Genomic DNA, 24760 nt, shown 5'->3' on the forward strand with positions numbered 1-24760 from the left:
TTTCGCTACACCCGCAATAACATCTGCTAACCTAATCACGTATATGTGACCAATAAAATAAAAATGTGATATTTATTATTGGGTTACAGCCTCCACTTCAGCCAGTAGAGGGCGGTTGACTCTGCAGTATATACTGTAGCATGTGTTCACCGGTTCTGCTGTTTCCTCTGCTCAGCTAGCTCATGCAGCCTGCGTAGCAGCTTCTCCTGCTTCTTCCCACCCTTCCGTGAGCGCGATGACACGTTTCTCGCAAACTCCCTCTGCTTCAGCTCCTTAAGCCTCTGCAGCAGCACACCAAGGGCAGGATGGCGGGAGAGAGGAAGGGAAGAGAGGGGAAGACAGACAGATTGGGTCAGATGAAGAAGAGGGATGAGGGAGAAAAAGAGGGACGAGGGAGAGAAAGAGAGCAGTTAAGGATTCCTGCATCCACAGTAAGGGCAATGGTGCAGCAACACCATTCAACAAGACCATTTTATATCTGCAAAGCCCTCTCCACTGAGACAGGCTCCTTACACTTGTTTCTGGAATGTCTGGGATTTAACGCTCGGTTTCTCTAAACTCGTGTACACGGTGACAGTATACCCAGTGTGTGTAGGGCTGTAGCAGCGTGGGGGTAAGCGGAGGTCCTCCTCACCTGCTTATGAGCGTGGTCGTACGAGTTGATGTGGTTGTCAAACTCTTGGTGCTTCTGGTACTGTTTCTCACACAGCTCACAGTAAAAGTTGGCCCTCAGGTCTTCCAGGGCTTTAGCGATGGCCTTCTCCTTTTCCACCTGGTCCTATTGTTGGGGTTAAGGAGGGCGGGGGGGTAGAGACAGGAGATGTGAGTGACATTGACACAGATTAGAGATGGAAAGATGAAATAAGACCGTAAGATCAGAGCCAGTATAATCTGGTCTTTATTCTCCTATCATAGGGCTTGGTAGTGGTTGAGTAATCCACAGGAAACTCTATGGTTGTTTATCATTGAGGTTAAAAGTCCAATAACTGAAAGAAATCAATCACATAAGGTAACAAAGCGTACAAGGATTGTGCTTGCAGGTTGTTTTTATACAGTGCATTCGTAAAGTATTCAGACCCCTTCCCCTTTTACAAAAGAATACATTATAGCCTTATTCTAAAATGTATTAAATTATTTCCCCCCCTCAATCTACACACAATACCCCATAATGTTTTATTTTTATTATATTTATACACATGAATTAAAAACAGAAATACCTTATTTACAAAAATATCCTTGAGATGTTTCTACAACTTGGAGTCCACCTGTGGTAAATACAATTGATTGGACATGATTTGGAAAACCATATAAGGTCCCACAGTTGACAGGTCTCTTAGTGATCTCCATCATTCTTAAATGGAAGACGTTTGAAACCACCAAGACTCTTCCTAGAGTCAATCAATTGAAGGGGCAGCAGTTAGCCTAGTGGTTAGAGTGTTGGGCCAGTAACTGAAAGGTTGCTGGATCGAATCCCCGAGCTGGCGAGGTAAAAATCTGTCGTTCTGCCCGAGCAAGGCAGTTTAACCCCCTGTTCCCCAGGCGCCGACGACGTGGATGTCGATTATGGCAGCCTCCCTCGCACCTCTCCGTTTCAGAGGGTCAAATGCGATAGACACATTTCAGTTGAATGCGTTCAGTTGTACAAGATTCTCTGGTCTGATGAAACCAAGATTGAACTTTTGGCCTGAAAGCCAATCGTCACGTCTGGAGGAAACCTGGCAGCATCAATCTGTGGGGCTGTTTTTCAGCAGCAGGAGGGATCGAGGGAAAGATTAACAGAACAAAGTGCAGAACAAAGTTTCTGGAGCAAACCTGCTCCAGAGCACTCAGGACCTCAGACTGAGGCAAAGGTTCACCTTCCAACAGGACAGTGACCCTAAGCACACAGCCAAGACAACAGCCAAGACAACGCTCCCCATTCAACCTGACCGAGCTTGAGAGGTTCTGCAGAGAAGAATGGGAGAACCTCCCCAAATACAGGTGTGCCAAGCTTGTAGCGTCATACCCAAGAAGACTTGAGGCTGTAAACGCTGCCAAAGGTGCTTCAACAAAGTACTGAGTAAAGGGTCTGAAATAAATGTGATATCAGTTTTCCATTTTTCATGAATTTGCAAACATTTCTAAAAACCTGTTTTGGCTTGTCGTTAGGGGGTATTGTGTGTAAATTGATGTGGGACTTTTTTTTTTTTTAAATAACATTTTTAGAATAAAGCTGTAACGTAACAAAATGAGGAAAAAGCCAAGGGGTCTGAATACTTTCCAAATGCACTGGCATATGCCATTTCCGCAGATATACCGGTAACCCGCTAAAATAAATGATTTGGCACATGCATGACAGTATAAGTGTTCCATTGACTGAGTGTCTGTCTGTGTTTGTCTCATATATTCAGAATCTCACACCAGCAGACAGCAACTCCTCACATGAAGTCATCCAATTTTCTCCACCAGAAAGATGCGCGAGGGAGTGGGAGATGAGGAACAGGAGAAGCTCTATGATTCTCCAAGGCCGATTTTATTGCACCGACACACAGAGCGGCAGCAGAATCTTAACAAGACAGGGCTATGAGTCACTGGCACAGGAGAAAAGCAAGAAGGTATGCAAATGCAGGAAACGGGGTCACCTTGAAGCGAGTGAACGAATGCTAGTGAGAGATTGTTGAAACGAGGACCTTGAGAAGAGAGGCGTATGTATGGCCTGGATTGAGTTAGCTAGTAAGGAAAGTCTCACCTTGTATTTCTGCTGTAATTCCTCTGTGACTTCCTTCTCCACCTCCAGCACTTTCCTCTTCTCTGTAGCATCTTCGGCAACGTCCAACTACACACACACACGGTATATGTAAGTTAACAAACTCGCTATGAACAAACTAAAACAGCACTCACAAATACACAGACCCATTTTACACAGTGCATGTCGTAGGATACAAAATGTAGAATATCGATATTTTGCGAGCCACTGACAGCGTCTTACCTCCATCTCCATACGTCCCATCCCCATGACATCATATTTGAGGATGATGGGCACAGGGTCGGTGCGTCCTGGGGGGAGAGAGACAGAGAGAGGGATAGGTGAGGCTCTGACACTGGGACGGGGGGACAGCTCAGGGACAGCCTGCTTTTAGAGCACAGGGTGCTGGGGTTAGAGAATATTGCCTTGAAGTGCAAAGAGACCAGAAAAGCTACAGTGAACCAAAAACCAGCCATTCTCACAGCTTACCATAGCCACCAGGCACAGCACAGCTTAAGTACCCCGACTACTTCTCAGCTGGGTTCTCTTTTCTAGAAAGATGCATCCAAATTGCTGCACTGATCCTAGTTCTGAGACGTAACCAGCAGAGGCCATATGAGCAGTTCAGAGACGTCCATTTGGATAAGGGAGGGGGAGAGGACAAGGAAACGGAGGGATAAAGTATACTGGAGAAAAACGGAGTGGCAAGGACAGGGTTTAAGCCTGTATCTGTCGCAGTATCTCCGTGTCTCCCTCCAGTCTCAAAGTGCTGAGCGTAGCCTCTCTCTCCCCTCCCTCCTCCAGTACCGCAGTCCTGTTCAACAAGAACGCCAAGTTTACCAAGGACAATACTGCCAGAGGGGCTGGCTGACGCAGCTGCTTCAGATTACTGAGCAGAACACCACTGCGACAACATAGTACAGCCTCCCCATCACCCGGCTCTGAACTGCCCAGTGACTGACCCCACAACCCCCTGTACTGTCCCATAGGAGACCCAGCCTCTGGTCCCCCTCTACCCCAGGCCTCCCATCATGGCCCTGGCCTAACAGACTCTCCCCCTCTTTCCCTCAGTCTACTTAAGCCATGTTACGTAAGCTGTGAAAAGAGCTAGATCAGAAGGAAATTAACTTCAGAAAAATAAATGAACCAACCAAAAACAACCAGAAAACAGAATGAAACAGAAAAAGATCAAAACTATGTTGGAGATTTGACACGTAATTGCTTAATCCACTCATAATCAGCCAAACGAAGCAGAGAGAGAGGGAGAGAGAGAGAGAGAGGGGGGGAGTAAATAAAGGACAAGCACTGAACTACAGCGGAGTGACGTCACAGGCCAGGAATCGCCGTGGTGACATTGCAGGGGAGGGGATACTTACCCGAGAAAATAGGGTATGGGGTTGGACAGACAGGGGTTCTCAAAACAAAAAAAGGCACAAAACAGAATTTGGACTAGTCTGCTGCAGCAGTGGCTGTTGGTTGGCAGCCAGGTTCACAGTAAATCAGATAAGAGTCCAATCAGCACTTCAGTTTGGTTTCAGTTTTTTTTCTTTTTCTCCTTACTCAAGATTACGTTATTATCCTCTTGATCAATTTTAGACTCAGTTTATACCCTTGGGCAAGAGCGATTATGAACATTTTAAAGATGCTTGTCTATAGTTAACAGGGCTAGGAATTAACAAATCCACAATCAGAAACAAATAATGACTAACTATTATTACCACATAGCACAACCTATTAGCCATATTAAACTGGGTGTTTCGAGCCCTGAATGCTGATTGGCTGAAAGCCGTGGTTATCAGACCTTATACCACGGGTATGACAAACAAATAATTTTTACTGCTCTGATTACATTGATAACCAGTTTATAATAGCAATGAGGCACCTCGGGGGTTTGTGATATATGGCCAATATACCACAGCCAACAGCTGTATCTAGGAACGCTGTGTTGCGTCGTAACTAAGAACAGCCCTTAGCTGTGGCATATTGGCCATATCCCACACCCCCTTGTACCCTATTGCTTAATTCTAATCCACATGCCCCCCTACTTCACTAGCGAGGAGGATAGACTGTAGTCTCTCATTCTGAAACTAAAAGAGCATGTTTGGTTTGCATCTTAAATCATGTGATTAATACTAATAATGTAGGGCTGTAACGACATTAGCGGTCTGATCGCATAAAACCAGACATATTAAAAGGGGCTAGTGATAATACAGTGACTAAGGTCTTATGTGCCGACTGACTACAGTCCTCTATTGCAATGGAAGCCAGCGTGATAATCAGCATTGGTATAATAGGGCAGCAGCATAGGCTTACATACCTAATGTATTCATTAGTGCCAGAATACAGATGTGAGACTAATTAATTCCTAGCCCATGAAAAAAAAAAAAAGAAAAAAAAAAGAATTTGAATCCTCTCTGTTAACATCTGTCTGTTCTCCGAATTGTTCTCGTATCATTGTTATGGTCACAGCCCAATGGTATAATCCTAATTCTTAAATTATAGCCGCATGTGTATCAAATAAGGGCCTGTCTGGACTCCAAACCCCACTACAGTGTCTGTCTGCCGGTTGGACACATTAAGGCAGGGTGGATGGTGTGACGCAATTGGCCAAATGAGGCTCCGTACCGCATCGCCGTGTGCCCCTCATAATTTTGTAATAATGTTGAATGCTCCGAATAGCTCCGCATTGACATGATTGATTGACAGTAGGTGGGAGGTCCTGTATAAAAACAAACTCACTTCCTCGACAACAGCTCTGCTCCCCGAAGCGCAAGACATACGAATGTCCTGACCTGCGCAGAGGCCGTATCACCATAAATGCTGCACGGTCAATGCAGACATCCAAATGACAATGCAGCGCCTATTCCAACTGATAATGAATTGCACCCAGGTCTAAATCAGCCCCTAATTAGAGGGGGATGGATATTGAGCAGTCCAACCACAAGGGGGACTGCTTGAGACCAGCCCACGGACAGACAGACAGGCCACTGCAGTAAAGCTCTCCACCAATGGACCAGTTCACTGAGAACACGGGGGAGGAGTCACAATCCAGGCACCTAATCTTCATGAAATACAATTTTTTACAATTACAGGAGATGTCCCCAACTATAACCATTTTTAAAAACACAGTGACAATACCTTCAGCATTACCCATTCCAGTGGAAAACAAAGGGACCGGACAAAAAAGTGTGCATCTAAATCACAGTGTGAATCACAAGGTAAAAAAAAACTAAAAACTGAAAACAAACAAAATGAGAATGTTTCTAAGAGTAATGTAGATGTATATATATGATAATATACAAGCAGCAGAATGAGTACTAATACTGAGAGAGAATTGAAAGCCTATGTAGCATTGGTGCTCTGATGACGGGAAAACAACAAATGAAAGAAATGGGAGGGAAAAAAACAAAACAAAATAAAAACAATTCAATCGGGGGGAAAATAACATTTACCACTAAGTTTACCATCAGCACAACATGGGCAGGATCAAATCGCTGTAAAAAAGAAACACCAATTGGTTAAGCAGGAAGATTCGAGGCACATAGAGAAGGGTGGATGTGGTGGGGATGGGAGTTTGGGGGGGGGGGGGATTAAAGCCCTCCACTCCTTTCTTCACTCTTAGCCCTCTGGGTGCTTACAGGGATCTCCTCTCACCACCACACTCTCTCACCCACCGTCCCAGTCCCCAATCCTGGCTCTTACTACCCCAATATCCCATGAGTGCCTAGGACCTCCTGTTCCTCTCTCCTATACGCCGCATATCTGTGGTAAGTAACTCCCAACACCCCTCACTCTTCCTTCGCCCTACCCCAAAGAATGACAGCTAGAGCCAGCAGCTGGCTTCAATAACATCCCCATCAGATAAGAGCTCTGGGGGAGTTGAGTTGGACTCCTGTTCTTCAGGGTAGGGGATGATTGTTTAAACAGCTGAATGTGAGGACAGATCCACTTGGAACAGGAGAACAGGGCGAGGTTCCCTGTCCGGCTGTCCTACAGATCATGCTTTGAATGTAGCGTGTTAAAATATCTATCTATCTAACGCATCTGGTACAGTAAAGAGGAATGACCATGCCTCATTCGATACGAGCATGCAACCAATCAGCTGCCCCTGACAACAGAACACCACTCGACACACAGCCACCATTCTCCCCTCTGTCAGCCGCACAGACAGATGTTTGTCTTGTCAGCCTGGTTAGCCGAGATTCCCCCAAATCCCCTCACTGTCAGCAAGCTCAGTTTGGGACATGCTTACCCCCAGGATGGTGAACAGAAAGGTACCTGAAAAAGGGGGCCCACAGGGCTTTGAGCAGTGCTTAGGAGACTTGGTCTAGCACTGTAAGTGTGCAACAACAGGAAAATAACAGTCAAATGATTATTTAGAGCTGAATTTGAAGTACTCCATGGAGCATATGAAGGGTTCTTTGAGTGTAGCACGGTAGCCTATACAGAGCACTGCTTAAATCCCCAGAGGACTGATAGTCCAGGCAGGCAGGGTTGAACCTCTGGGACAGGCATGCTGTGCAGGAGGGGAAGGCCAAAAGGAGAGGGATGATGGGTGTGTGTGACGTTGGTGGACATGGGAGGGAGGGGCAGACACATTTTGGGTGCACGAGGGGGGAGTGAGGTTTTCCCTGTAAGTTTTCCCTAGGAACCCCCGTCAGTGACTGACACACACAAATACACACGTCTCAGTCCCACATGACAACCGCACGCATACATACAGTACACACTCACTCCACGGGTTTGAAGGTAGATACAGGCAGATGGGGGGGGGGCTACTCTGCAAGCCATTCAAAAGACTGAGCCGTGGTCACAGCCAATCAGAACCCCCAACCATGGCAGCCACAGACACTCAAAGGGAAAAACACAAATCTAAAGAGACTTGGAGCTGGTGATTCTACAGGATGTGATGCAATCTTTGGTTACTAGGATCTACCTTGATTTTAATTGGATTTGTCTGGTTTTTCGTACTTGGAATCAAACAAGGTACTTGTGAGCAGATTGTGAAAAGTGAAATAATAGTTTAGTGGTTTTATAAAGACAAGAGGAAGCCGAGAGAGGCCAGTTACCAGCCTGCGTTGTAAAGGGCGGTGTTACATTGAGGTCAATTGTAGAGAGTGGGAGAAACACACACAGACATACAGAGGGAATCCAACAAACCTTACCTAAAAAAGGGGCAAAAAGAACAAAAGAAGAAATAAGAACAGAGTGAATATAGTGAAAACTCAAAGCACAGGGACACATTGCTATCAGGTCAAACAAGCTTCTGACAGGAGGGGAGAGAACGAGTACAATCCTGTATTATTATCATTAGAATATGATCCCACAGATTCATTCTATAGTGATGTGATGGCGTGATACGGTGATTGTGTTATAAGTCCACTCCGGAGTAAAGTAGATGACCATATTTGTCTACAGTTGTTGGGTTCAAACACAGGACCATTAATATCCACAACAATTGGACATGCAGGCAGGCAGGCTGGCGCCACAGACAGACTCATCTACCCACAGAGCAGAGGCCACTGCTTACATAACCACACTGTACTGACACCATGCAAACAGCAACAACACAAGAGCTACACTCAAACCAACTTAAACATTTTACATTTGAGTCATTTAGCAGACGCTCTTATCCAGAGCGACTTACAGGAGCAATTAGGGTTAACTGCCTTGCTCAAGGGCACAGATTGTCGGCTCAGGGATTCGAACCCCTAACGCTGTTAACCAGAAGGCTACATGCCGCTTAGTACATAAAAGCTGTAAACATTTACAGATGATCACATCAAACACACAAATACAACCCCCTTTATTCGCTAGACTACTGACAACCAGACAGCAGGTCCGGTTTTAAAATGCATATTTAAAAACAAAACACCCTGTACTGTCTGCCTGTCTCAATCCTGCTATCAACGCATCAGAGTCATGGGTCGCCGCAGTGCTTTCACACACTCAGACAGGTAGTTCCCAATGTGCCCTGTAGGAGGCAGTGTCCTGGACTGTATGGCCTCTGGCTGGTAACTGGTGACAGAGAAGTGGATTGAAAGCCCTACATGTCCATGAGCAGAGGAGAGGAGAGAGCGCAGCAATACCAGGAACCCCTGCCAACCTCCTTACAACCAGCCCCTGGCATGAGCCTCAATCCACCATTCCTCATGGGACAGCGTCGAGACCCTCAGCAAGCAAGACGCCACGTACTGTGTCCTCTTCAAGGCCAGAGATGACGAGTCGTTGACACAAGTGTAGCAACGTCCTCAAAAAGCTCCTTAGCATACGAGAGCGCTGTTGGTATTACATTTGCCGTGGCTGCTGTGTGTGTGTGTGTGTCTGTGCGGCATTCCTCTGTGTGACTGTTGTGTTTAGCACAGTGCTGCCAAATGGGAGGGTGGGACAGATCCCCAGCTAGATGAGCCATGGCTAAACAACACAGACAGAAAAGCAGACACTAAAAGAATGCAGTGTTGCCCTGCGCTACGTACACTACCCGCCTCCCTGAAAACAAATAGCCAGCTGACCTGACTGACGCAGGTCTTAACTCGGTGCAGATCCTCATGTTGCACCCGAGGCTACTACTGCAGGGAGGCTGGCAGTCTACAGTTGCATACGCAGCATAGTAACGGCATCCTCCTCTAAAAGCAAGTATAAAAACAAGGTTCTCTAACACGGGCCTATTTATCCACTTAGTAAGACGTTAAGATGCAAATGTAGCATTCGACACATTGTTACAATCAGCTGCTCAGGGTGTCAGACTGAACAAGAGGACAAGTCCCCAGTAGTGTACGGTTTTGAGAGGGAGAAGGCATCCAGGCACTGTGTCCTGGTTGAAAACATGACCGTGTGTTAGGAGATAGAGAATGAGCAGACTGGGATGTTTCCCATTAGCGTGTTGTAATGCAGCCCAGATGCTTCCTGCTGGGTGGGTAGGGAAAGGCTGGTGAGACTAAGGGAACGGGGCGATGGAGGGATGAGAAAAGGCTGGGTGAAAGACGGGTCCGGGTTGTGTAGCTAGCTCTGGGCGGAAACAAATGAGAGTGAAAGGGGTTGGGTGAAGAGGTTAAGGCTCCTGGACTCGGGCCCATAAAGTAGACACACTCACTCTAAACCAATTCTCAATAGACTACAAGGACCAACCAGCCTGCCAACTATGACATCATTCAAAGCTGAAGGAAAACAGACACTCTGACTTGTCTGTCACTACTAAACGCAGAGGCTTTTATGCTCAAACCCTTGCCAGCCAACTAAAAACACCATCTGACATGAGCTGTGGTCAATCAGTGCACACAAAATGCATCAATACAATTAATTCCAATAAGAAGTTAATAGATAATTACCAGGGAAACCCTGAAATAACAGATAACCAGTGTGCCCCCTAAAGTAACCCATCAATCCTTCAACCAGATTAGTTTTAAATTCATTTAAATAAAGTGCCAGTTAACAGGGAGAGATCGATAACGAAAATGGAGGAAGTGAGATTAACCGTTTTTAAGTCTAACCAACATATTGACTGAATTACTTTGACTAAAGACTGGGGAGGGTAGAACACGAAGGCATGACATAGGCGATTATATAAGTAATATATATATATTACTTATATAATATATATATATTATATTCACAGTGGAACCAAGCTGGGTACACACAGGCATTCCACCATCAGACTATGTATGTTTTGGAAGAGAATGAACAGCAGCTCCCATTGGCTGAGGGCAGTGTGTCTCAAGGAAGCTTGTGAGCAATGAGCATCAGTGCGAGTGTGTGTGGGGTGGGGGGTGTGGGGTGGGCATGCATTCTACATCCCCTTAAAAAAACATTTTTTAAACTCAGGCCCACTTTAGTCAAATCTGCTCTAGGCTAAATGCATCATGGGAAGGGAACAGCAGTGGCGCAAAGAACAAACACTACCACCCTCCTCCTCCCGTCCTGTCCCAGGATGCATTACACTATCCTTTCTACACCTAGTTCTGGCGAAGACCAGTGCAAGACCGACAGGGACAACTGTACCGGGGTCATGCACTAAATACTCTGATCCTTTCTACCTACCAGAAGAGGAAGACAGAGATCAGAAAAAGTACAGAAAATAGAAAGGAAACAGTCAAAAAGAAACAAAACAAGTACAAAATAAAACCTGGAGAAAGGTGAGGCAAAGAGAAGGAGTACTGAGAGGTTTGAACGAACGAACGAACGAACGAACACGAGAGAGAGAGAGAGAGAGAGAGAGAGAGAGAGAGAGAGAGAGAGAGAGAGAGAGAGAGAGAATGTCTTCTTACCCTGCATGGTTTTGCCCAGTCCCTGCCCCAGCTTCCAGCCATGTTTCTGAAGCAGCCGGTGCCCAATGTTATCCTGGCAGACAGAACAGAGGAGAAAAAGACCAAAAACATTCCAATAATAAGAAAACCTTTTCCCGTGGGCACGGGTCACAAACACATACAGGACTACTACCAAATCATCACCACCTCCTACACCATGTGACATCAGTGTCTTCCAGCACAGGGGGAGGTGAGGGAGGGAGGGAAGGAGGAAGGGAGTGTGTAGTCTCAGTACTAACATCCTTATAGCCACACTGAGGGGTAGAGAAGGAGCCTACCCTAACAGGAACGGATTAAAACCTCTAAAGCTTACGAACTGGGGTTGAAGCGTCCCATGTTCAACTCGTTGTTGTAACACAGAGAATATCAGCTGTCTGGGAGGTACGAGGGGAAGGAGGAAGAGGAGAAAGGAGACGGTAATATATGTATCACACGTTTATACATATATGAACCGCTATAGAGCGAGATCTATCGTACACGGACAAATGGGACAAAAACGAGGAATGGAAATCTTGCGTTAACAGAAAGAGGACCATAAACTCCCAAGCTTGTTGTGATTCCATAACCAAGACAGAGGGGAGCGCCACGAAACATATGGAGCTGTCACGAGAGAAATACAGTGAGAGAGGGGGAAAGAAAGAGAGAGAAAGAGAGAGCGCGAGAGCTAAGAGGGCCTTGGGTTACCATTACAAGGCCCAGGGTTGAGAGTGTGTATGACTGTGTAGGAGAGAGGAAGACATCAGGTGCTGACTGAGACTGTTATAACGCTGTGGGACGGCAGTAAAACAAAAGTGAAATGCAAGACTGTCGCACCACTACAAATTACAGTACATCATCAAGCACAAAGAAAACAGAAAGAATGAGATTTGTACAAATGAAAAAAATAGAAGGTTGCGTTTCAGTTGTGATTATAACTATTCCAAGCTTTTCTACTACCATTCACCAGGGTGCTGCAATCTACCAAAAACATACAAACCAACCCCCAAAAAAGTATATTTATAATCACAAAGAGAGTAGATGTCAAATTTCACAGACTGAAAACCAAGTGGGAGGGATTGAAACCAAACAGTAAAACAGCATGCAGCTTTTTGTTGAAGAGTTAAACAAAAAGGAGACGGTGTTAGTACTGGACTGTATATGATGATGCATATACAGAAGGGCAGGGTCAACAGAATGCCTACGGACCAATGGTGTTAGTCTGAGATGGGCTCAAGCACAGAGGTGATGGTTGGACAGGGTCATAGTAGATTGTCTTGACAGAGTGAGGGCAGTGGAAGTGGATGGAGCTGTAAGGGTGGTGGTGTGGTGGGGCAGTATGGGTTAGTGCATGTGGAAGGGGTAGTGGTTGTCACACACAGAACATGCTGCATCTCCGCCCGTCTGCCTTTGTCCAAGAGATGGATTTTAGTCCATTTTATCAAGTCCCTGTGGTATTTCTACCCAAACTAGTCCCCCCCCCCAATCTGTATAACTAAGTCAACGCTCCCAGCTTGCTTATCGTTATTGGTTTGTTTAAAGTGAGCCACATAAAATATTGTTGAAATGGCAACTCCCCTCCAAAAGCCACTGATAATCTCCTTCATATACAGTATTTGTTGTAGGGCCTTGCTGATAAAATACACATGTTTTCCTACCTTACCCCAGGGAAAAGTTGAACTGCACCACTTCCTAGCTCTGTTTGTTTGTATTTTTCTCCTCGTCTATTTCCAGACAGGAAGACGCAGTAGAACAGAGCCTGGGAATGGGGGATATATGAGCTGTATCTGTGTGCCGGTCAGATCTTCCGCTCCAAGCACAGATAAGAGAGGAATTCATACTGGGCCTCATATGCTGGGGAGAGGGCTCGCATGTGTACTTACAATAACTGGGGCTATACATCACCTAGCATGGTGTCACCATATAAACATGTTCATGCTGGTTGCTGGACACATCAAGTCAGAGCAGATATAAATAAAAGAGGGGCTGGAGAACTACAACTCCCATGATCCTCTGCAGCCGTGTCTCTCTGCACTGCAGATGGTGCTGCAGTGGGCTCTTCCCTGCTCCCATTGACAAAGAGATACTGGGGATGCTTTTAGTTCTCACCGCAGCAGGATGGTGCTGTATCTGCCTGCAACAACCCACACAGAAAAACAAGCACTGGCTGAGGAGAGTAGTGGTTGATCTAATAGCACCTTTCAGGGGTTATGTAGGTTGGCGGGGGGAATCAAATGTAAGCCAATAGTCTGTAACCCTCCCCCAAAATAACTCTAGCTGCGTCTGTAAATCAGAATGAGGAAAACCAGGTGGGGCTGGTGAGGGGGAGAAACTTCAGTCCAAAACGGCTGAGACTGATCGATGAGCCAATCAGAATGGACTGAGCAGAGTGTGAGGGCGGAGATGAGGCGCAGGCTGTGTGCTGAACAACAGATGAAGGAATGCACTAAATGAAGAAGAAAACAGACAGACGGACGATGAAAAGCAACGACGGCGAGTTCCAACAGCAGTGCAAGTGGAGTGAAGGCATTTCCATACGAACCTGGCTTTAAAATACTGGGCTGTCAAAAGAACAGTCACACGTGACACAATGTAAGAAACCGGCCAGTCACTAACGCTTTCAACTGCAATTTGTTTTCTATCTTTTTCTTATTAAAAAGAGCTAAAATCTTTATTTTGCCCTAAAAAATGTATAAAACACTGTACACAAAACAAAAATGTGGTAACTAGGCATGTCAATAAACTCACTGATTGAATGATTACTGTTAATATAGGAGAAATAAAAAGAAAATGTTATCCAAACAAGAGAAATCCACACCGAGTGTTGGTAGGGAGGGTAATGTGCATTGTGCTGTCATTGACACAGTGCATGGGAGGATGGAGGTGGAGGGAGGGTGCATGGGAGGGGGGAGGTGGAGGGAGGGTAAAACCAAATAGATAGGGGTAAAGGCAGGAAGAGGTATACAGGGGGCACCATACCAGGAACCTCGGAGTGTGTGGGTCTTCAAACCTTGTGATGCTGACGGTGTGTGTGTGTGTGCAGTAGACGCTGGCTGTGTGTGAGCCTCACACTGGGGGTTCAGAAGCCCCTTGCATTATATGGGAGGTTTTTAAATAGGGATTACTGCACCATCACTGTCTGAGGCCTTAACCCACAGGACAGACAGCATGCTAATCCACTTAACCAGAAAATAATGTCAGAAAAAAGATCAACCAAAACTTGGGTCATATATATAGCGCGAGAGCGAGAGAGAGAGCGAGAGACTAGTAACTATGTGACAGTAGAAAAAAAGAGGGTGGCAGTCAGGCGTCACCCGCTCTCGTCCCCCTGTGGAATGTGTGTTTTTACAGGAGTCTTGTGGAGCCGGGTCTGTTGGACAGAGCAGGGGGGCAGCTCTGCTCTTCCTTGTAAAGCTCTATTTCCAGCTCCGCTGTCCTTGGCACTCTGTCTGTCTGCCTTGCACGCTCACATTCCTCCCTGCTGAGGCTCAGATAGGTGTGATGGAAACAATGGTCCCTGCATGGCCCTCAAGGGACTCAGGCCAAATAGAACAGACACCTTCCAACCCAGGCCCTGCCCTCTTAGCACCACCATATTGGAGAGCAGTTGTTACCTAACCTTGGGTCTGTTCAGCTGACCTTGAGGAGTTGTGACTTAACCGGTGGACAGACTTGGTCAGGGTCATTGGATCCATTACCATCAATGACCTTGACCTTAAAAACATGCAGTGTTGGAGCTGGTGCTAAATAGAGATGGAGCCCTAGGCGGGGTCAGAGTTGTAAAGGGGACGAGTGACTGACGACAGATGACCTTTCCCTTGGTAATCTTCCAGGGGTTCATTTTCCCAAATGAAGGCGGGGAGGCGGTGGGAGTGTAACAATAACACGGCATGGAGCAGAGGAAAGATACAGCTGGTGCCTGAGCAACAGCACAGTATTCCGTGTGTATAATTGTGTGTGTTCCTCCAGCCTCTGTGTGTGTGTGTGTGTGTGTGTGTGTGTGTGTGTGTGTGTGTGTGTGTGTGTGTGTGTGTGTGTGTGTGTGTGAAGGTGTGTGTGTGTGTGGGCGAGCGAGCGAGCGAGCGATGTTGTCGTGCGTGTGGGTGGCAGTGAAAAAAACCCCACCTAAACAAGGTTGATCATTTCAAAGACACCTACAGCTCTGGTGATACATGGATGTGAAAAACAACATAGCCTTTAAGCAGTTGGTACACCGTCACAGTCTGTCAGACCCACCTCATGTTGATGATGTCAGCACCTGGACCCAGAACAGAGACACACCAAATGGCTGTTAGCACCCGTGATAACATACGGAGGGTGGGCAGGGGTCAGTGTGTTACTGCAGTCGTACCGCACCATGAAAGGGTGATGTATGACTTTTGACCCATCATAAATCCCTGGGCATGTAAGTTTCCTTCTAATCTGACTGAGGTTTGACTCTGAATATTGTTGTCTGTGGTGCTGTGACGGAGCTGACCCTGACTTGGTGCAGTGTCTCAGTAACCAAAGGTAAAAGGCCGGAAGGCATCACGTGAAATGGCACGGTGTGAAATCAATCTTCTCTCTCAAGTTTGAGGCCAGAACAGCTTGAGCACAGGTGTTTTTTAAAAATAGAGTTTGCTCTTGTGTGTGTGAACGGGTGTGTGTGTGTGTGTGTGTTGGTTCGTGTCTGAGGCTGCCCACTGCATCTCTCTCTCAGGTCCAGGGATTTGGAGGGGGGAACAGGGGTAGGGGACATTGGAGAAATGGGGAGGGGAGGGGAAAAGGTGTGATTAGGACAGAGTAAGAGAGCTAGTACCGAATGATAGCCAGTTAAAACATGCAATGCAAAAAACAATGTTAGAGAAAGAGCGAGAGAACAGAGGGGAAAGACAGAGAGAGAGAACAGATCCCAGTAAAGTACCACAGACCTCTAGCTGCCTACAGATCAGAACACACACGAGTGGCAAGGGAGGGGCGCAGAGAGGCGCTGCACACACAGCCAGCTCCGTGACGTGAGACACGCTGACGACTGTCACTGCCCCGTCACCCCAGAGCCATGACACTGCTGCTGGAGTAGGGGGGGTGGGTGGGTGGGGTTTCAGACAAACTTAAGTGGAGCTGTGAAATTTCAAAGTAGGGGTAGGGGTTGGTGTGTGTGTGTGGGTGAAATACGCATTATGTCAGCGCATGCGTCTGGTGGAAGTGACAGTCCTCTCTCTCTCTCTCCACAGGTGTCAGGAGCTGTCATGCTGCAGCCCGGCTCTCAGCGCCCCTCCATAGACAATAGCGCAGGAGCAACAGAGCCCCTTTACCCAGGCAGGCAGGCCACCCCTCCTGCTCTCCTCTCCACTCCTCTCTACCGCCCACCCACAGTGGGCTCCTGACACAGTGGGTTGGTGCTACGTGGCTCAGCTTGGTTTGATCAATCCGCCCACCATGACAACCCATCAGGGTATTTTTATATATACCCAATATATATATGAGTCAGATGAAGGCCTATGGGGAAATGGTCAGGGCCAGACAGGATTTTCTCCCTCACATTTCATAAAGGAAGCCTTTTTAGCATGGCTTAGTAACGCTTTCAGAGCAGCAGGACAACAGCAGAGCTAGGAGAAGGACAGACTGACCTTGCTGTTACCGCTGCTGTCTATGTGCCTCACAACAGAACAGACACAGGATTATTTACACCAGAGTGCCTGGCTGAATAATTTGGCTTTGTTACAGCTACATGCTTAAGGCTAGCTCTCATCGTCTAGCTGTGTGGGTGTGTACCGTTTCGATGTAGACTGGCGGTATATACTTTAAAACAAAAGCCTAAAAACCCTCCTCGTACCTACTTGTAAATAAAGCTTTATTTATCAATGCAGCTGGAACTCTCGCCATGAACTCTCAATGCAGCTGGGCTAAGATTCTGTTCTGCTGTGCAATGAGATGCTCAGAATCAGATCAATAGTTGGAGTCAGGGGACATCCACTATGCCCTGAGGAGGAGAGGGGATAGATGTTGTGGAGACAAGAGTGGAGTTCAGGCCTGCTCGCCGAGGTGCTTCAGAGAGAGAGAGACACGGAGAGACTGACGGAGGGAGAGATGGAAGGGGGAGCGAGAGAAAAGAGCTGCCTGCGATATTATCCAAGTGCCTCGTCAGCGAAAAATGCAGTCCCAGTTGCACAAGCACCATGCCAGCACAGAATGACAAGAGGGTACTGAACACCGGATCACTGTGTAGTAGAGAGAGAAAGAATTGTTTGAACATAGATGCATGAAAAGAACAGAGAGGAGATGGATTGAGAGAGCAGAAAGAGGTAGGGCGATGTGAAGACAGAGAAAGAGTGATAGACAGTAAGAGAAGCGTTACAAGGAAACCCTAAAAGATGGGAGTAGGAAAGCGGAGCGTGCAAATACAAACCGGGTCATTGCTGCTTAGCTAATAGGGGCCAATTCGCTGCAGGAGAGAAATGTCCAACACCCCAAGTTGTGTACAATACTGTAATGTTCTGAGATAACTGTCCTATATACACACAAACACACAGAGTACACAAACTCCACACACAAATACTAAACATATACTTCCACCTCCAAGCCTACACCGTTTCTCTTCTCTTGATGTGGAGTAGATAAGGTACCGAGTCTCTTTCCTTTCCCAAATCAGGTCAGACTACGCTTCTAATCTTGTTAGCCCAGAGAGTATTAGATTAGATGTTATTTATCGACAGGACCCCTCGTGAGTATGTCCATCTTGTGATAGTGCTTCAGTGGCTAGGGTGCTAGCAAGATATAATTAACTGTGTGTGTGTGTGTGTGTTTAAATATATAAGAACAGTTTAACAGTGTGTCTGTCTGTCTGTGTGTCTGTCTGTCTGTGTGTCTGTCTGTCTGTCTGTGTGTCTGTCTGTCTGTCTGTCTGTGTGTCTGTCTGTCTGTCTGTCTGTCTGTCTGTCTGTCTGTCTGTCTGTCTGTCTGTCTGTCTGTCTGTCTGTCTGTCTGTCTGTCTGTGTTGTCGAGGGGGCTAGAGAGGTGTTGTCGAGGGGGCTAGAGAGATGTTGTCGAGGGGGCTAGAGAGGTTAGTACAAATGGCCTTTATTGCTAAATAGCCACGGTGTAATTTAGCACCGAGGGCAAGGGAGCCAAACAGGGATAAACTTCCACTACTAAACTCAGGGACCTCACGCTTCCCTAGAGGACATACAGTGCCTTATCCACTCCACTCTAACAATCTGGTGAACTAGTGGCTGGATGACTGAAAACGGGATTAAAAAAGACAGACACAAATTCAGAGTTAAGAGCTACGATTAAAGTCAAATATAATAATGAATAATAATCCTATTCATCCAGCTAAGAGCACACAGGAAATGGCACAGGAAGCAGAGGGCTTGGGAAGGGAGGGGTCTACAGTGATTCTACTGATTTGGTAGGGAGAATGGTTGTCAAGGGAACACTGGATGTGTCTATCACACAGGCAGTACAGGGTGAATGAAAGGGGCGAGGCTCTATTCCTCTCTCTCTGGACCAATCATTAATTATCTCACACACACAGTTTCAAGTTAGGCTTGTCCAAAAAGGTGCAGGGGTGAAGGATGAGGCCTTACCGATTCTATGGGCTTGTCCAGGGACGCCTGCTCCAGCTCCAACTGGCCCTCTTCATACTGGTCAAAGTGATTTCCCCCCTAAGAGAGAAGACATGGGGACTCAGGGTTAGACACCAGACAGCTAACACACACAGAGACAGAGAGACAGCAAAAGAGAGAGAGAGAGAGACAGCAAGAGAGAAAACATGAGGACAGACGGCGCGAGAGAGAGACAGCGAGAGAGAGAGAGCGCTCAGTAATGACAAGCCAGAGGGAACAACAACCGAAGGAAAATGGAACAGTCTACAAAAGAGAAACTCCTACTGTTTCTGTGTTCCCTTGATGGAAGTGAAACCATTTCAGCTCCCAAGAGGCTAAAAGACATTTCTCAATTACCACACACACACAGTCAATAGGGGATGAAATGGACATGATAAAACACATATCGATTCCTGCCAAAGACATAGCTTAATGCACGCACTGTTGAGATAAGGTTCTCTACTGCCTAAGCTTGACAGTTGAAGAGAAACATATCTTACAAGACAGATGGAAACCTAATTTTTACCCTGAGTGGTTAAACCGGTTACGGTGGTACAAAATAATAGGCAAGAGAGAGTGTGTGTGTGTGTAGCTATATTACAACATTTCAATGCCATGAGGTCAGTGCAGAGATCTAACCCATTTCACTTCCCTGTCTGCAATGAGGGGGAACAAATTGAGGGGGCTAGAATTAATTGAGTTAATTTGTATTTTTCAGGGCAGCAGGATGCAAAAATGAGGCATCCTATTTGTATGATACAGGGTCCTTGACCTGAGGATGACATCACGAGATGAGTAATGAGCGTGTCACTCCTTCCAGAAGGTGGGTGTTGTATACAGCCTCCGTTCCCAGACAAGACACATTACCCCTCAAAGCAGAGGCAGCAGAATGGCACGTGAAGGTCACCTTGGAAAGCAGATGCGATTCCTCTTTGACCTTCAACCTGCTGAGACTGAATGACTGGAAGACACAAGGCAATGTTCTTTCAACGTGTTCAATAATACAGAGATCCTGAGCCCCATATCCCTTTGCTCTGAGTATATTTGAGGCTTGGGTCATGCTGCGGTACTGACTTCATCAAATGGGTTTAGACAACTGAGGTAGGGCTATTGTGACCTTTTGTTACGAGGAGCACGTGTGCGCGCCTAAGTTGAAAAATGTTGGCGCACACAGAGAAATTTAGGAACACGATGACAAGTATTTGAGTCAAATCGCTTCACTGTAGAGCCCCGTGAGGCTTATTGAGTTTCACACACAACCTCAGAGGATCCATCTCTAATACCTTTTTATTACAGAACATCAAGCCTAAGTGGGTTAGAACCTGCGGGACGTCTTCTGATGAGACTCTGACGCGCTCTGAAGTCTGTAGAGGAGGCAGCCAGCAGCAGTGACTGTCTACTCACCTACTGAGTCTACTACCGCTTCATCTTTACAACTGTGGGATCCACTGACGAACACAGATACTAGCCTAACTACAATAGATCACGGTATTGTAGCTCAAACCTTCAAGACAAAACAAGGATTAAATTCAAAACGGATCACCTGTTCCCTTATTTCTACCCAGACAACATGATTAATACCACTGTAAAGCTTTACATGATATCCAAGGATGACACTAGCCTGACCGATTTAAAAACAGGTACAAATAACCCTCAAACTGCTGTCCGAGCCCACATTAACGGGTCATTATTTCAGTTGGAGGGCAAGCTGCATCAGCATGTTTGTTTTGGATAATTCCATTAGGGAGAGGCAGTTCCTTATAACAGAGCGAAGGGAGGGGGTTATTTACCAGCAAATCAATGGCTGCCTCCTCTCCCCTCCATTTCCATTATTAAAAGTTGGGCACTCTTTAGGTAATAGGATTACATTTGGGACACACAACTCTTGATTTTCTGAAGTGATCAGAATGCCTAATGTGTAACCAGCTGCAGCTCCTGCCACAATCTTCCCACTGCTGCCTGCTGGTCCTCTCATCTCTCCTCCGTCTCCGGTCTAATTTCACCACTCACAAAAGCAAAATAAATATTTTGGCATTAAAACAAATAAACATCAATCTAAACTTGTAACTGAGGGTTTCCGCTACCGCTGCCTACACTGAAATGGATGCTTACCTCGAATGACCCCACATTAGGGGAGGTCTGCTGCTCAGACCGAGTCTGATGGAAGAGACATGAAAGAAGAGAGACTGGGTGGCTGCTCTGAATACTGAGCAGTATGCTCTGCATAGTGTTATAACATGCAACATGCCTGAGCCCCAATGACAATTTCGTCTAAATCAATGGGCTTTCTATGAGATGGGTGGGATGAGACAGTGGCTATGTCTGTGTACACAGGCTGAAGTTAGTGGATCTCTGGGTGTTCCATGTGCAGTGTTGCTTGGCAGCGGGCTCTCGTGTATACCAGGAGAGAAACACCTGGAGAATACTGAGCGCCTTGGTATCCTGGACTGGTGATAGTTGTAACTCCATAGTTACATATTTTGATATTATTTTTGACAATACAAGTAGATACCAAAACTGTACCAAAACTCCAGTAACAATATATATATATTTTTTAAACATAGTATCGAACCACAATACATATAAAATCATGAAAATAACAATACATATTGTAACTGCACCTAGGCTAAATATCGTGATAATATCGTATCGGGAGGTCCCTGGCAATTCCCAGCCTTACTAAGTAGCGTAACATACAAGCTCATGCACACACAACGTTACTTTCTAAAATCATCATCTAACAAGAGTTAAAAAGTAGTGTGGCACCGATGACATTTTTGGCCGATACCTGATATTTTCCTTGCCAAAAAACCCGATACCGATAACCAATATTTAACATTTTTGCAGCCTTTTAAGCATTCTAGTACAGTTAAATAGTTAACACACGCACACACACGGACGCAGCGGTCTAAGGCACTGCATTTCAGTGCAAGAGGTGTCACTACAGTCCCTGGTTCGAATCCAGGCTGTATCACATCCGGCCGTGATTGGGAGTCCCATAGGGCGGCGCACAATTGGCCCAGCGTTGTCCGGGTTTGGCCGGGGTAGGCCGTCATTGTAAATAAGAACTTGTTCTTAACTGACTTGCCTAGTTAAATAAAGGTTACACACACACACACACACACATTTTGTTGGCATTTACATTTGTCCCCATTACCAGTAAAATATAATCAAAACCTTTCTTTCACTTACTTGCTGTGCTGTTTCGTTGTTCATTTGTACAGTCGTTTCATTCTCAACCAGGATTTCTATGGAACGCCGTTTGGGTCATCGCATGTCGAAACATACTATTTAACGTGTCAAATAAGCTTGTTGACCAATCACGACCTGAATATGCCTGCATGTCACATAATAATTTAACGCGTTCATTTTTTTAACGTAGTTATTACACATTGATTACACTATCACTCGCATTTCATATGTCACAACGATTCATCGATACGTATGCTATGATGCTGGTAAAGTTGTCTAGCGCACCTACAGTGCTGGTCATAAAAAAAAGAAGCTAGCTAGCTCATGGATGCCAACAATTTTCTTCCCCAAAATCATAGCAGAAACGACATAATCTGTTTCAGTTGCTATAGCTAGCTAACTATATAGGATAGGTGTCATCTGAAATAACCCTTTTATAAGACAGTTCTTATTTGATTAATGTGTGAATGTGAAGCTAGCCACAATAAGGATAAGCCACAATAGTGGACTTTGCGGTTAGCCTTCAAAATAAAAGTACTGCATAATTCCACTCTTTGTATTCATTTGCATCACTGTCAATTACATACTTTTAATTTGAAGGCAAACCGCTAATTCCACTATTGTGCCTAATCCTTATTGTGGCTAGCATCACAACGCATAAGTTAGCTGGCTACTTATAACGTTAGCTTTGGGGAACAGGGTTAAGTAGCTGGCTAGCTATTTATTTTCATGAACTGAAGTACAATTTCAATAGGCGAACAACAAGTGGCAACTTAGCTAATACTTACTCACAAGGATTACTAAATCATTGCTAAGAATAATTTAAAGGACTGCAGTTTCTACTGCTCATTGTTTGCATGCTGGTTGTATTGGTGCTAGCTAGGTACCAAGCTAAAGCTAGCTACCCCAGAAGTTGCGGTCGAACAAATGATGCTTTATTACCAATGTGGTATTGTAAACACATCGTTCGTGGTTCGTGGCCACGCAAAGACCCAAACGGTGTTCCATAGTATGCATGTCGTGAAGCTAATAGCAGTGACACTATTACTGTGTAACTCCGGTAGGGCAACATCGGAAAAATAGTGCAATTGGTAGTGTTAACCGGTGCTCGACCAGTCGGCGAAAGCCAACATCACCCACGACAGAGAACGGTTGTTTGTCAAGGGCAATGAATTCCATTATCTTGGCTTCAATGGATTTCGCCTTTGAGTTGTCCCGCTGAAATGTTGTTACTCTTTCAAATGACTGCTTGACTTGTTGACTGCTCGATCCACACAGCAGACATTGTGGGCTAGTTAAGGAATGCTGTGTTGCACGTATAGCGCAAAATTTTACGCGCCGTCATTACGTCATGTACCTTCGTTATATGGGTATGCACGTCAGCTTTGACATCGGTTTTGGACATCGGGCGTTAAAGTAGACATCGGCCGATACCGATGTTGGCAATTTGAGCTAATATTGGCTGATTTCGATATGTTCACGGATATGTCGTGCATCCCTATTAAAAAACAGTGAAAGGGGAAAAAGCTGGCCTCAGCAGCATGTGAGGAATGAGCTCCGGCTGGAGAGAAGGCAGATGATAAGAGCCACAATTCCCCCCCGGGGTCTGTATTCACCAGAACCATTCAAGCCCATAATCCCAGTATCCCATACCATCCAACAACCACAGAGCTGATCAGGTAGGGGAGTATTGGAGGTACGATAGACCGCTTGTTCTGTGGTCTACATTCATAAAAGAACAAATCAAACCCCTCATTATCTATGGGAAATCAAGCCAACAACTGCATCAAGAGAGAGTGTTGTAGTGTTGTTCTAATGGGAGAAAATAACAGACTGGGTGTCTGGGCACAGCTAGGAGAAACCCACTATGATGGAACCCAGGACAGCAGATAGTTCACAAATTCTTGGAAACGCAGAGTGTTTGGAGAGACAATAAATGCAGAATGCTCCAGAGGGAATGAAGGCAGCAAAGTGTGAACACTGACTGCGACAGTTTGAGACTGAGCAGTATCACGGCAGCAGACTGGCTTGGCAGGGCTCTGGCTGTGTGAGGCTGGGCCGACCTCACGCCTCTGTCTTCCGCTCCTCACAGGAGGTAGCGTGGTGTGAAGAGGCCTCATTGGGCCTCTGGCTGGCAGACTGCATGCTGGGAACATCTGGTCTGGAGCAGTCATCACTGGGCCCTGAGGCCACACAACAGACCGTGTGTGCTGGTACTGCCTCTCCTAGTCCTAACCCACCCCCCCCACCCCCTCCACGGCAGCTGCACAGGATGCCCAGCCACAGACACAGATCTGTGAACACCATGAGAGTGGCCAGTGGTTGTCCACACTAAAACAAAGATAATAATGTTGAAGTGCTGTTTCTGGTCCAGAGAAGCTGACGACCATGCTGACCACTAGGTAACTAACAGTTTGGAAACAGAATCTCGTGTAATTTCCTTGTTCCCCTGTTCTACATTCTTGATCTGGTATTTTATCTTGGATCATTCAATCAGGTCTTGGATTAGGACAGCGTTAAAGAGCACCCAAAAGCAAATCAAAAAACAGAAAAACTTTCCATCCAAAAATAGGTGCTGCCATCACTTACAAAAATAAGCCCCTAGTGTCATCTGTCAAAATCTCTCACTTATGAGCTGCTAAAAACACTCAAGGACATGTCAAGTTAGACATGGTTTATACAAAAAACTAAATTGATCACAGACTTATAAATATCAAAACACACAAAAGATGTAGCAATAATTCTAGAAGGGGGGGAGAAGAGAAGATGATGCCTATTTGAAAGTTAGACAAAATTAGTAGCTCGTGACATTTCATTTTGTTAAAAGTAGCTCTCATGCTACAAAATATTGGAGGGCCCTGGTCTAAAGAGTTCTCAAACACCTCCTCCCAGTCATTCTCTGTCCATTTCCCTGTCTTGTCCTGTCCTCTATGCTGCCTGGCCCTTCGCCATAATTGAGGTGAGTGACAGGGAAAAGA

At 45.9% G+C, this 24760-nt stretch overlaps 1 protein-coding gene across 10 annotated transcripts in view; it reads right to left on the reverse strand.

Moving 5' to 3' along the window:
* Positions 1 to 24760, reverse strand: part of LOC139565009 (G patch domain-containing protein 8-like) — a 35287-nt gene that overhangs the window by 5693 nt on the left and 4834 nt on the right. Inside the window, exons 2-9 of one of the 10 annotated variants that reach the window (XM_071385004.1) lie at positions 18573 to 18650; positions 17393 to 17428; positions 13547 to 13565; positions 10990 to 11062; positions 2969 to 3036; positions 2729 to 2815; positions 635 to 778; positions 151 to 281 (exon numbers count right to left, since the gene is read on the reverse strand). In XM_071385004.1, the coding sequence (XP_071241105.1) occupies positions 151 to 281; positions 635 to 778; positions 2729 to 2815; positions 2969 to 3036; positions 10990 to 10996 (437 nt within the window). In that variant the 5' untranslated portion in view covers positions 10997 to 11062; positions 13547 to 13565; positions 17393 to 17428; positions 18573 to 18650. The other 9 variants (XM_071384999.1, XM_071385003.1, XM_071385006.1 and 6 more) reach the window with 9 other exon arrangements.

Source organism: Salvelinus alpinus, chromosome 36 (assembly GCF_045679555.1).
Source record: "Salvelinus alpinus chromosome 36, SLU_Salpinus.1, whole genome shotgun sequence".
Lineage (NCBI taxonomy): Eukaryota > Metazoa > Chordata > Actinopteri > Salmoniformes > Salmonidae > Salvelinus > Salvelinus alpinus.